The 13,733-nt window shown below is 37.6% G+C and overlaps 3 protein-coding genes across 7 annotated transcripts; 2 read left to right on the top strand and 1 right to left on the bottom strand.

Annotated features, from left to right (window-relative positions):
- The first annotated feature begins 86 nt into the window (after positions 1-86).
- LOC126917997 (transmembrane emp24 domain-containing protein 5-like) lies at positions 87-1,723 on the top strand. Its single transcript, XM_050725492.1, has 4 exons — positions 87-395; positions 648-844; positions 943-1,009; positions 1,073-1,723. The coding sequence occupies exons 1-4, from the start codon at positions 207-209 to the stop codon at positions 1,301-1,303; spliced, it is 684 nt and encodes a 227-aa protein (XP_050581449.1). The 5' UTR covers positions 87-206; the 3' UTR covers positions 1,304-1,723.
- Positions 1,724-1,799: 76 nt separating this feature from the next.
- On the bottom strand, positions 1,800-12,758 carry LOC126917995 (uncharacterized). 5 transcript variants are annotated; one of them, XM_050725484.1, is made up of 16 exons: positions 12,623-12,758; positions 10,329-12,396; positions 8,595-9,696; positions 8,171-8,499; positions 7,430-7,866; positions 7,221-7,354; positions 4,974-5,168; positions 4,144-4,692; positions 3,917-4,017; positions 3,732-3,834; positions 3,301-3,649; positions 3,125-3,238; positions 2,864-3,025; positions 2,562-2,756; positions 2,150-2,466; positions 1,800-2,067 (listed from the first exon to the last, which is right to left on the bottom strand). In XM_050725484.1, the coding sequence occupies exons 2-16, from the start codon at positions 10,599-10,601 to the stop codon at positions 1,853-1,855; spliced, it is 4,575 nt and encodes a 1,524-aa protein (XP_050581441.1). In that variant the 5' UTR covers positions 10,602-12,396; positions 12,623-12,758; the 3' UTR covers positions 1,800-1,852. The 5 variants fall into 5 exon arrangements, with proteins under 5 accessions (XP_050581441.1, XP_050581440.1, XP_050581442.1 ...); XM_050725483.1 differs by lacking the exon at positions 12,623-12,758 and having other exon boundaries at positions 10,329-12,408; XM_050725486.1 differs by lacking the exon at positions 12,623-12,758 and having other exon boundaries at positions 1,950-2,077; positions 10,329-12,408.
- Positions 12,642-13,727, top strand: LOC126917998 (acyl-CoA-binding protein homolog). Its single transcript, XM_050725493.1, has 3 exons — positions 12,642-12,776; positions 13,246-13,360; positions 13,482-13,727. Exons 1-3 carry the CDS (start codon positions 12,762-12,764, stop codon positions 13,613-13,615), a joined length of 264 nt encoding a protein of 87 aa, XP_050581450.1. The 5' UTR covers positions 12,642-12,761; the 3' UTR covers positions 13,616-13,727.
- Positions 13,728-13,733: the final 6 nt, after the last annotated feature.

The raw sequence follows: 13,733 nt of genomic DNA, 5'->3' as shown, positions 1-13,733 counted from the left end.
AATATGAAAGAATAATAAAATTTGTAATAATAATAATTTCAATATTTTGAATTATGCATTATAATAAAGAGTCGAATAAAGACAGTTGAGAACCACTAAAGATTGTGGTGGATGTAGGAGAAGCACATTGAAACACATTTGTCAGTGATCGTGAAAGCGATTGTTGGCCGGGTGGATTGTTGTGATGGTCTGATTAAACGTGAACAATGTCTAATCTTTTACGAAGTTTGGTTTTCGGAGTGTTTCTTAGTCTCGCGAACGCCAACATGCCTCATCCATGGTATGAAACTTTACCCGCGGTGGCCTTAGATTACAAAGTTCATATTGATGCCGGAAAAGAAGATTGTTACTTTCAATATGTTAATGCTGGCGCTACTTTCTACGTAAATTTCCAGGTATATAGTTAATTTTCACACGGTTATTTCATAGAAAGTATTTTTTTTTTATTCACTTATTCAAATTGAGGATCAGTATAGTATAATAGCAATGAATATTTTTCGTACAAGTTTAAATATTTATAATCTGATGATTTATCTGAATATATTTAACCATATGGTTCTATTCTTTAAGCGTAAATTCCAAGAGATTTTTAAATATTCGAAAAAAAGAGAAAATAAGAAAATTTTGAAGAATATTTGTAAATGCAGGTGGTACGTGGTGGAGATAGAAAAGCTGGTTTTGCAGTACGAAATCCAGAAGGTGTAATAGTTCATCCTTATCAGTGGCTTCCTAACTCTGATTATCAAGATACTGTGAAAAATGCTGGCTATTATAGTATTTGTATAGATAATCAGTTTTCCAGATTTGCTTCAAAATTAGTTAATTTATATATTACAGTAATCAGGTAATAAATACATATATGTATGTACATTTTAAAATATATAATATTGCAAAATATATCTTCTAATTATAGTCCATAATTTATTTACTTATTTGATACAGATACGATGAATGGGATAGATATTCAATGGAACTAGAGGAATTAAATCTTTCTGTGGAAAACTTTACAGTAAGTATTTATTATTTTCATTTCAAAGCGTCAATTTGTTCATGATGTGTTTCTCTTTCCTAGTCTGCAATAAGTAATGTGGAGAAAAACATTAATGAAATGCTCCAAACTCAACATTTGAGCAGAAGTAGAGAAGCTCGAGATTTAAATTTATTATTGGATAATAATTCTTATGTCCAAACATGGTCTATTGCCCAAATAATTGTCATAATGGTAACAACAACGATACAGGTATATTTTGTAAGAAAATTATTTGAAGTGAAACCATCTAGATATTCTAGAGCAGGTATATAAACATTATTGACGCATTGTATCATTGTGATTATGAGCGCGATTAACGAACAAATTCTTTGCGTTTATCGCGGGAGGGATAATGACGAATATACTGGATTGTTTATTTAGAGTGTAATAGAAGACAATCTATTTTGTTTAAGTTAAAGTTTGCTGTACTGTCAGGATACTATATTCTTTTTTTCTCAGAAAGAGCTGGAAAGCATGCTTTGTAAGACTGTACGTGTCATGTCCTATTTTTGCATAGACAAAACATTCCATTGATTGTTATAAATTATCCAAATATTAATTTCATTTGTTTTTTACTCTCAGGCTTTTAGCTAAAATATATGAAGTACAGTTATAGATTGGTGAGATTATTAGGGAACAGTTATAATAGTATTTATATTAAGACAATAAATAATAAGATACTTTTATTATAAACATGTTTTCAGTTTTGACTAATCCTTACATTTATTGTTATTTATGTGAGAACGATAGGGATTAGATTATTATAGAATATCGTAAAATCTGATTTATTAAAAATTGCATAAATTAATAATCATCATTCATTTAATGAGTCGTTGATTGTTGTTTTGCTTTTCGTTGTAATGCGTTTCCGCTTAGCGTAAGAAAACGATGTCTCTGTTTAAGGTTTTTTGCACGAACATGTTCTGAAGCTACTTCTTTCGTATAATTGCCAGGAAACCAGCCCTGTTCACCATTTAACAATTTTCCTCCTTGATACCACCCATCTGACATTTTCCTAAACACGTTTATAATATCACCTAAAAGCAACTTTTGCGTTAATTGAAACGTAGGATCGGTCAAAGTAGATTAAGTAGTCTTTTCATAAAAAATATTATATACCTGGATGCAATGATAATTCGTCCGGTTGATTTGGAGAGTAATAATATAAAGCTACTACTTGAGGACAATCCCACACTTCGTAAAGAGTTTCTTCTGGCAATCCGCGTTTCGAGGATGAAACTGCTTCCAGCCATCTTTGTCTTTCTGTGTCGCTTTCACACGTTAATACATATTCGATCTGATGTCCAGAATAATTTTCTAAGAGCGTCAACAGCATCGCATTGCGTCCAGCAAATGGCGAGTCTTCAGGAACTGGTTCTAAAGCGATTAAACTTCTCTTACAAGTATCTATAACGGTGTACACTTCGTCGTGAGTACTGTGACATAGAGAAGAAGAACATACGTTATATGAAACAATAATTTTCTATTTTATAGCAGAGCAGGAGAATACTATTATAACGAAAGCTCATACTTAGATTTCTGTTTTGTGACTAGAAGAAGATCCGTGAGCAATAATAAATAAAGTGGCGTCTTGTTAAATCTTTTTCCAAACGTGAGTTTGTATTCCGCATCGGCTTTTGTCGATAGTTGTACGGTTGGTCCACTTTTAACCAAATGTTTCCCTTTTAATACGAGTGGTTTAATTTTTGCGGAATATTCCAATTTCCTATAAAAATAAAATTTCTCGTTTAATATATATACACATATATATATAAATAAATAAGGAAGATTGAGATAAAACTTTCTTGGGCTATGTTAAGCCGTGAACATTACCGTATTAAATTTTCCATTTCGATTTCTTTCGCTGCGGTACTGGCGCCTTCGTTACATTCAGCAACGACATAACTTAAACTCGACAAAACTTTTTCCCAATGTGATCTATCTTCACATTCTACTGATAGTTTAGAGAGAACCGCATCGGCCAATAAAGGAAGCCTGGATTCACATACTTTTTAATAATTTACATGCTTTTGTCACGTTCATTCGTTATTCGACATGTGAGAAATTTTAATATTTAAACAGAATTTATTTTACCTCGTTATTCGCTGCATTGGTAACATCAAAAATGAGTGCAACGACAAACTTTGACAAGTCGAACGAGCTTCTATTTGCGATATGGTTTCTATAAATTTTGAACCTTTTCGTGTTCTGGAAAAATTAATCCACCGATATAACTTTATCGCCATCCGAGGGAATTATTTTCTACTTACCTTAAATCTTTAAGAGTCGTGTCTATGCTAACTTGATTAGAACAATACGCTACGTAAATATCTAAACATTTGTCGGTATATTTAAGCAACACGTCTGGCAAACCGTGCAACATGGGGTCGTATCTCCATACAGTTTCTAGTTCAGCTAAAAACTGTTCCGATGCTTGCAATACGCTAGGAATACCGCCGAACAGTTTATCTTTCTCGAGCGGAGTTAAAATTTCATCGAGTGAGGATTCGTTGAGAAATTCGTTTTTTAGGACACGAAGAGAATTCAAATAGGACGCTTCTGAAGTGAGAATCTCGAATTTCGCTTCTTGAACCTTCTTCTCCTCCGTACTTAGTCGTTCTAAAGAGTAAAACGTTAATTTGGATAGACTTTGGATAAAATATGAAAATTGAAAACAGCAACAATGTAACGTGTCGCTTACGTAAAAGACCATTATTTATGACTTGTGGTGTTTGACACCACAACGTTCTATGTCCCGGTCTTGCCAAATCCGTAGTAGATCGCGATGGGATCATACCCTCGACCTGATAATCGATAATAGATAAATCATTAGACTGTATCGGAAGCATTTGAATATTACGAATGGTTTGTAATATAATACATTACCTCCTCGTAATCGTCTGAGCTGAAGTCGGACGCGATCCTAGCAGCAGCTGCTGCGTAAAATTGATAGAGTGGTTCTTGATCGACGAGTACGCTGTAGTGGTCTAGAGGAATTACGTGAGAAATTAGAAAGATCAAGAGAGAGAGAGAGAGAGAGAGAGAGAGAGAGAGAGAGAGAGAGAGAGAGAGAGAGAGAGAGAGAGAGAGAGAAGTTTCAAACACTAACTTACCCATCTCGTCATTGGTATTGCTATACATTGGTTCCTCGTTTGAATTTTTGGACGTTGAGAGATCGTTATCGCCATTCGCGGAATCGATGTAACCATTTAAGTAAAAGGTTGAAAAAGGTCCGGTAACAGTTCTTTTAAAATGTCTGGCAAAACTAAAATATCTTCCACCGTCTAAATTCGAATGATCGTTGGAGAATTCCTTATTTTCGTCGCAAGAATGACCGTCGTCAACCGTGGTTCTCTTTCGTATGCGACCCAGACTTCCTTTGGTAATACTCCAAGTCCTTCGAAGCATCTTTATTCTTTTACCAAGAGTTCGAGTCAGACTAACTTCGCGCGGTGGTGGAGGATTCGGTCTTGTGGGTGCTTCCAAGTACGCGATCACTAATCGATCGGAATCTATCGGAATCTTTTGTTCCGTTTCGGTACTTTCGTATTCTCGCTCCCTTGTCGTCTCGTCGGTTGTCGTCTCCGCTTCCGAATCTGTGCAGAAGTCATCCGGCTGGAAGGAATGGAGACTCTCGTACGTGCTGTCATCGGATGTATCGTCTGTAAAACGTTAATGACTAAGTCGATGAAAAACGAGACGGACACGCGCCATGTTCCAACCTCTATCTTCCAAACTAGTAGGAAAGTGGTTTTTTGTTTTAATACGATTTCAAGGTAAATCATAGAATTTATTAAATCTTTTTTCTAGGATTGATTTTGATACACATGGAAAATCTTTTCTTCCCGTAAGACAGACGGACAAACAATCGATAGAAATTCGTTGTTGTTTAACAGTATACGAAAATTTTAATCAGCGCAACTTCCTAAAATCTTGCAAGGACCTTCGTGAACGTAGCACGATGTTTCCTGCGTGTCCACGTCTTCGTCTAGGTCGATGACCCTCATCTGAACAAGACCCTGTGTTCTTTGTGGATCTTGTTGCGTCGTTCGGTCCTCGCTCTCTTCTTTCTTCCATTCTTCGATATTCTGCGTACAGCCAACGAGCAACACCGATCCGTTGCCAAGGCTGACAGCCACTTAAAATCATCGTTCACGGTCAAGCGTTACTATGTCGTTTTCTTACCGCACACGCGTGTACAAATATATATGTATATGGTGTGGCGTGATGTGGTGCGATGTGATATAACGTGGGTGTGTGCGTGATGCTCGATATTTGTCCAAGTTTCAAACGTTAACAGGAAGATCGAGAAATCGAGAAACTAAAGAGGAGAAGGGGACAAGTAGAAGCCATGGTGCATCGGATGAATAAAGTGAAATTATTTCGATCGTGAGTCGCGTGTAATTTCTTTTTACTTTCATTTCTAAACACAGATCGTCTTGTCGAACTTCCTGAATAACTCTCGCGATCGGATACTTTAAAACGTATTGTTTGTTCAAAAGAATAATTAGTATCTACATATATATATATACATTTCCGAACGAACGAACGAACAAAAGCGACGAAAGAGTTTTTTTTATTTCTAGTATCTGACTGGCGAGCAAATAAGTTGAGATCAGTCAGACAAAAGGGATACATTGTAAATGGTTTCGTCCTGTTTATGTCTTGGACAAACCTCGATTTTTCTAAAGTCTTTATCATGTCGTGTATAAAATAAAGTATCGTACGAAATAATCGACGTAATTTACCTTGTGTATTCGGTCGTTGGAAAGTTTTCAAGGTCTGTTTCATTTCCACGACATGTCGACTCGTTGCGGACGAGTCTCGCTTACGAATACCGATGGACGAATATCAAATTCGTGCCGGAATTAAGAAAAAGACTAAACAGGTAGCGATGATCAAGAAAGAATCGTATCGTTGTGCAATCGACGAACGAAAAATCGTGCGAAAGTATAATAGAGAGTTCCGACACGATACGATAGGAAGTAGCGCGACGCTACACGACGCGACGCAAACAGCGCAGCGTCTCGGCCGTGACTGACACTGAGAGAGCGCAATACGCGCTTTCACCTCCCTCATCTGTGTGCTCGAGTCCGGTTTCCAGGCTGAATTCCTCGATAAAATATTTTCACGCGCATCGAATCATCGCCTACGTTCTGTCTATTTACTATCGTCCATCCCACTGTCCTAATCCTTACAAGATATTGATGAACCGCTTTAGGCATGGGCAGTATGCCCGCGAAAGCGATCGGAAGGATCGATGCGGTCTCTCTTCCTTCTCAATTTCTCTTTTAATTCAGCAATAACAACTGTGTCAAACATTTCGAACAAAGAAAATTTCAATGGGTAAGTCTCGTTCAGGTAGAAAATTCATGATCGGTCGATTACGTGCGACCGTTTGTAGATCGTCAGCGATGTTCGTTCATCGCGAGACATGTGCGATACAACAGGTAAGTATGTATTTAGGTAACTTTTACTTGGAGCAACCGACTATTGTTCCAGCGATATAACAGCACAATGCACACCACAAGCTGTCCCATAGCCGTTGATTCCAGAAGTCTATTTCTTTCTTTTACTTTGTACGTTTTTCACTCTTTTACTTGAAGATTTTCAATCTCGAACCAACGAGATTATGTACGAAGGCAAAGGAAGTCACAATCGATGGAAAATTTTCACTCCGTTCATTGCTGTATGTTTCGATTTTGAACATTATCTTGACATATGATTCGTCTAATTTAAGAATGCGAATAGCGCTGAATCAATTATATGGCCAGCTTACTCTTGTTACTGTATATACCTACGTATACTATTCGCGTGTCGCGCGAACCAACGGAAATTTGTAGCGAATGTTTCATTTTACGCTGTCTAATACTTTTGAAAAAGAAAAACGACGTGTACATTCATCACATCGAGCATCGAAGCCTCGTCGATGTTTCAATTCTTTGTGCTATACGAACTCTTAAATGGGAACAAGATATTTTTTGAAAATCAGTTTCATTGAAAATCTCAGAAACGTTTATCGTCTGTGAGATACGACAATTTATTTACGACATCGCGTTTCTACGTAAAATGCCTAAAGTCGATCGCTTGTTAAACAATTATAGAAACAACTGTATACCTGACATTACCGATATACATATGACGTAATTTCATCTTAGAATATTTTTATAATATTTTTGCAAAAACTTACCACGTAGCGTAGACTCGCATGGCTTCGACGACGAATTGAAGTCTTTCCTTGATATTCTGGATCGTTGTTTTCTCATCATCCGGGACCATCTCTGACCAGACCTTTTTCTACTCGAAACGACTTGCGTCTCTATCCTTTTTTCATCAAGAGAAAAACTACTTTCTAGAGAAATGATAAGAAAGTATTTTATCGTATTTGATCTTACTTACGACGTGTAGTATTTGTTTGCAAATTGAGATAGTCCGATCATAGGTGAATCCTCTAAATCCTCCCACTCGGATTCTTTGCCGCACATCCAACTCGATCCCAAGATCGAACCTATCGTAGAGCCGGTATAAAGGCTATTGACTCGCTCTTCGCTCGGTAAACCGACGTCATCATATACATCTTGATCGTTATTTGATACATCGATATTTTCGTCTACGCTAGAATATTCGTTAGTGACGAATAGTTCGCTGCTTTCCTGCTTCACTTCGTTATCGCAAGTTTCGATCTTGTTGTCCTTAAAATCGTCTCCTGCGCAACTCGGACCCATAACGTCGTCGTAAATATCATCGGAATCTTGGAAAGCGGTCGAAGATTCGCTGATACGATTCTCATTAACGTGTGATGCATTAGGCGTGCCCACATCGTCGTAATCGTCTTCCTAATTAATGCATTAATTATGCATTATTAATAAATTAATGCATAATTAATGCATTATTAATAAATTAATGCATAATTAATGCATCGCAACGCAACAGGAAAGAAACTGATAATTCACTATAAACAGTCAAGCGATTACATTTCTTAAGATAAACAAAAACGTAATACGAAAAAGCTGAAATGCATAACTGCCAAGACGCGTTCTAATGCGACCAATATTTATGTATCAAATAACTGGCGAGCAAAGAATTAGAGAAACACGTCGATTAAAATTAATACATCGTACACACGCATTGGATTATCACCTGGTTGTTAAGATTCAGAGGTCCAACGTCGTCGTATACTTCACCTACGGTGTCTTCGATGTTTTCGGTATTTTCATTGGGGATCGTTCGCGTATTCTCCAGAAGGAAATTCTTAGTCCGATTGCTCCAGAGAAAACTGGAATTGGCAGGTAATTCGGTACACGGCTCATACGCTAATTCGTACGTCGTGTTACTCCCCTCGCGTATATTTGCCCGATATTCGTCCGTTTTCACCTGCTGGCTTAACTCCAATAGTTTTGCCGAACGTGTTTGCAACTCGGATAATAATTGGCGTTTTAGGGTTTCAACATTGAACCCGTCGTTTCTTCCTAAAATTAGGAAATATTATGATTAAACGAGACGAAGAAATTTAAATGAAAATGATATTTAAATGAGAAAAGTAATCCCAAAAGAGAAAACGTACGTTTGGCTTTCTCATTTGATTTATCAACGACCGACGACGTTGCATCGAAAGTCGACTCCGCAGCAGCTGCGACGATCGACGACGACGATCGCTCGTTTCGTTTTTCAGCCATTGAATTTTCGTAGTTCGTTGCAACGAGAAGAGGTAAGGTGGCACACTTTTGCTCGTGCGTAATTACCACTTGCCCCAAACTAAATCTGATCGTGTTTTCGTTCGAAACCAGATTCGGATTCGTGGCGGACGCGATATGAACGAAATTCGTCGGCGAAGAGATTTTTAGATATTTCAATTCCTCCCGAGAAAGACTTCTCGATCTGTATCTGCCGTTGGAATTTATCCCTATCTTTGTATCTACCGATGATGAAGTTTTCAAAGAGTTCAACGATCGACTCGGAATACCTTTTTCCTTCTGCTTTCTCTTCCCTTTTTGTCCTTTTACCAGATATTCCGGTACGAAATGCAACACATTTTTCGCAAAATGTTTCTTCTTTTTCCCGCAGTTTGAAAATTCGTTGCTAAATAGCAAACTTTTCGCTAACTTTCCATCCGAAAACGTTCCTACTAAAGACTGTCCGTCTAAGGATAGTCTCATGTCCGAATAACTCTTGCTAGCTAAATCATTGGTAGATTTAGATTTGACAAATACATTTTTCGTGCACGAAATATCTTCCTCGTTCTCGAGACTCTCTTCGTCATCGTTCGCTTCTGCCTGAAAGTTGCAACACGCGTCCGTACCGATGACCGATTCTATTTTCTCATAATCGTCCGATGGAGATTCATTTTTGTCGTTTGTGGAACTCGCTGTTACGTCGTTCGCGATATAACAACAGTAACTGGAATTACGTGCAATTTCCCCGGCATAGGTTTCCTCGAAAATATCACTCTCCAACGCGCTATCTCTTATCAAAGTATCCTCGATATCGTTGTTATTGGTCCAATTGCGTTGCAAACAGGCGATATCTTTTTTTAGATTAAGCTCGACCGCGGTGATTTTCAACCGCGTCTCTTGCGAGTCCGGCTTTGACGACGACGACGACGACAACGGCGATGCAACCATAAGGTATTTTTCATGTTGCTTCGATGAAGGACACGTCGCGTCGACCTGAACGAAACGTTTCACGCGATTCATTAGTTTGCGTATATATACCTACCTACTTATACTATAGTTAGGACATTTATAACGGTTTTGCGGATACGGTTTCAAGGAATACGATAAAAATCGCAATCCTAACTGTTTCAAAATAGTAACCGCCCCGTCGCGCTGCGAGTTGCAATTTCTAGAGAAATTGGAACCAGAGGAATTAGTTTATTCGACCGGAAGAACTTGATTTCCGACAAAGGCGCGTAAACGGACGAAAAAAGAAAAAAAGATCTCGTCGGTCGGTAATTAACGGATGTAAGTACGAGGAACAAGGCGATAGTACGAGTACGATAAGATAACGAAGTGATTTCGAATCTGTTACCGAATCAGTCGGTCAGTAGAATTCAAACGGAATGGCGAATAACGATCGTTGGAAGCTAACAAGCTTCCAAGCCACTCCTTTATTAGCATCGTTTTAACTTTCGCGAACTCGCATCGCGACGGGATTCCAACTACCCCGTTCGTTGTGTTTTTTCAACGATTGTGAAATGACAAACGTGAAATAGCGCTGACGGTTGCGAAATTGCAATTTTATCGAGCTGAAAGAAATCGTCTGGAAGTTGAACACCTATTAAAGAACAATTAACGCGAACCTTGAAGCTGGATCTCTTGGCAATCGTCTCAGTATGAATTTTCCCCTGCTTCATCGACTCGTTCGTTGCTTCGGTCGTAGCGTTGCTATCATCGTTGATAGGTAACAATTGCAAAGGTAACGTCGCTCTCTTCAGAGCCAGACTATCGAGAGTCGCGTAAAGAATTTTCTCCGAAGTTGGAGATGGTTTCCGGTCTCCGTGGAGAAAACTCCTATTCGCAACTGGTACAATACTCATCTTTTCTCTTACTTTGACGTCACCCAGTGGTATCATATGTTAATTAATCATTACCGGTTCACCCAAAGAATCGTCATTTTGTCATGTTACTATTGTGAATACCTTTTACTTTCAAAGTTGATTTCTCGATAGCGAAAATCATAGTCCAACCGCATAATAGAGTGTCGCATAATGAAGAAAGTCCATGGATGCGCTGTTTCGACGATCCAGCGATAACAAAAGGAACACGATCTGTTATCAGATACCGGCAAATACCCGTGTATGTTATTAGGAATTCGATTGAATTTATCTACCTTTTAACGAGTTTTTCGATGCTATGCAACGTGACACAGTAGTCGCTGCATACGTGACAGCAACAACTTTTTCTCCACTGTCAGCACAAATTTTTAACATAATACGATCGATATCATACGATGGCTGGTTAAACAACGTTGATATCCTTGATACGTAATGCTTGTTAGAGAGCAATCGCGATTAAACGAGAACGCGGTCTGACCATATCTTTGTCGACTATGTCGCATCGAATGCCGTAGAGATCACGATTCTCGGAATGAACAACTAAGCCTGTCTGCTGTTCCTTCGTAACGTGTAACATTCAAAAAGACACATTGCACGTTTTGTCGATCGTTCGTTATTCGATGCCCGTTTTCTCGAGCAATACGAAATACATATCACCGTTTATTAAATAAACGATAAACGCAATCGCAATAATCAAAATATTTTTATTCCCGTTGAATTTCCTTGTTCACGGTGTGTATTTTGTCCGCTTGCCGAGACACTTGAGATATTTCACACCAAACTTTCTGACTTCCCATGCTACTGTTACTCTTTGATTCTCTTCCCGTATTGTTTAATAAACAGTAAACAATCACAAAATCTGTACGACACTCGATGTAAAGAACTTGTATCGTTAACAAGGCCACGGATACATTTGCCGCTTACAAGTATATTTATACCGACGATACCGTTCATCGGATAAATCGCAAACACGATGACAGACGTGTCTGTCGAGCACTAGTGTTAGCTGGCCGCGTACTCTTCCGAGAGAGAGTAACACTGTCCCGATCGAACTGATCGGCGATCGAGTGACAAATCACGCATACTCGGTGAATTTTGAAACCACTTTGCTCTGACTACGCGCGGCCGCGATCCCGCGTACACGAAATCGGTCGTCTCCGTCGGTTTTCGTTGCTACTCGTCAACCATTCCCGTATTCTTCAAATGATTCACCCTCCCTGTTCTCGTAGCTTCACGAGTGCTATTTCTGTACTTTCGTCCCATGGCGTGTCGCAAATTTTATTCTTCGGTTCTAAATATCAACGAAATTATCCTCTTTGTCTTCCTTCCTTTATTACGTTTATCATCTAATCTCTTTTCGATATTCACACAATCAAATTGCTTCTATCCGATGCGCATCTATAAAACATCTAATTCCATATTGTCATGTATAATTTCATCATCGTACAACATACGTGCTGAGAAATAGAATTCTCCGTGTAATCTGTACGATATGTTCGAGAGATTGAAACTCATTTCGTTCAGTTTCGAAATTCTGAAATTCAGTCTGAGCTTCGATGTACACATTGTCTTCGAACACGGCCCTGAGGAGCAGAGATTCTCGTGCACAGCAAAGTTAGGGAAAGGTAAAACGATGTATCAGGTAGTCAAGAATTTCTACATTCTTGCGTAGCTGAGTATTGGATGATGATGTGGCAGGTTGGCCCCATTCTTTCCAGGCGGTTTTCGTTGACTTGGTCTCCCATCGCTGGACCGGACCAAATCATGCATATCATGACATTGTTTCTCAAAAGTAGATCAGCGAGCAACCATCCTAATTTATATATAAATTCGTTTTTAATTATTATAGATATAATTCCAAAAATTAGAGCTAAAGGCGCAAAAAAATCGGTAAAAATTTACGATGTCAACAATTTGTAAACTATTGATAGTAAAATATGTATGAAATATATAAATCGACCTAAAAACATCGACATGGATAGATTATTATTCATAGATGTATGTGCGTACTAATTTTTTTTAAATCTTATTATATGTACCTCTTTTTGTCATTGCCAGTTATGTAGCATAGTTGGTAAAAAGGTGGGGACTCCAGAAGCAATATTTAATCGATGCATAGGTAGATCCATTGGTCACTAGCAGTACTTAACCGAAAGCTACCATTAACTGCTATAAAGGATGTCTCTTGATCAGGTAATTACGATTTTTTTTATTCAATACTTTTCGGCGCGTTCGGTTTCATTTATATAGCTATATTCGGCAAATAAATCATCATGTATTGATACAAGATCGGATTGTATGATTGTAAAAAGCAGAAAGAAAAATTTGTTATAATAATTGTTGTTGTCATTTGTGATAAATAGTTAATGCTTAAGATTGCTCAGTAGGAAGAAAACGAAAAACTGTGATTTACGTAAATAATATATTACCAATTTCATTCATTTACAAGAAATTTATTTCCTAACGATATTTTCCTACTAGATAACGTAATGATTCAAAGGTGAAATTTTGTGCAACGTCATAATTTGTCTTCCATTATTCAGTAATGTCTTGTGTGTGTAAAAGGAAATACGAAGTTTAAATATTAAGGAAAATATAGTTACGAGCATCTGCAATAACTAATATGACTAGATAGTACATAATTGTATATGTGATTTTGTAGAAATTCGAACAAGCAGCAGAAGCTGTAAAAGCTCTTACCAAACGTCCTACTGACGAAGAATTTTTAGAATTGTACGCGTTGTTTAAACAAGCAACAGTGGGAAATATAAATACCAGTGAGTTATTACATACATGTTTAATACATATTATACAAGAAGTATATGGATTATGCTTATCTTACTTGGTATAAAATTTTATGTAATTATTTTATTTATATCATTCCATTATTTCGTACAGCGAGACCTGGTATGCTGGATTTAAAGGGGAAAGCAAAATGGGACGCATGGAAATCGAAGGAAGGTATGTCTCAGAACGATGCGAAAGAAGCGTACATTAAATTCGTGGACAAATTGTTGGAGAAGTATAAATAAAGTGTTTAATTATTTTGTTATTCAAATACGATGTTGTATTATATCGATGTATGACTTTATATGATTTATATTTTGAAATAATATTTTGGAATAAAATAGTTATTTTGAGTTATATCTA

This window comes from Bombus affinis, chromosome 6, assembly GCF_024516045.1.
Source record: "Bombus affinis isolate iyBomAffi1 chromosome 6, iyBomAffi1.2, whole genome shotgun sequence".
Classification (NCBI taxonomy): domain Eukaryota; kingdom Metazoa; phylum Arthropoda; class Insecta; order Hymenoptera; family Apidae; genus Bombus; species Bombus affinis.
Note: the sequence above shows the minus strand (reverse complement) of the source record. Positions and strands in the feature narration are given on the sequence as shown.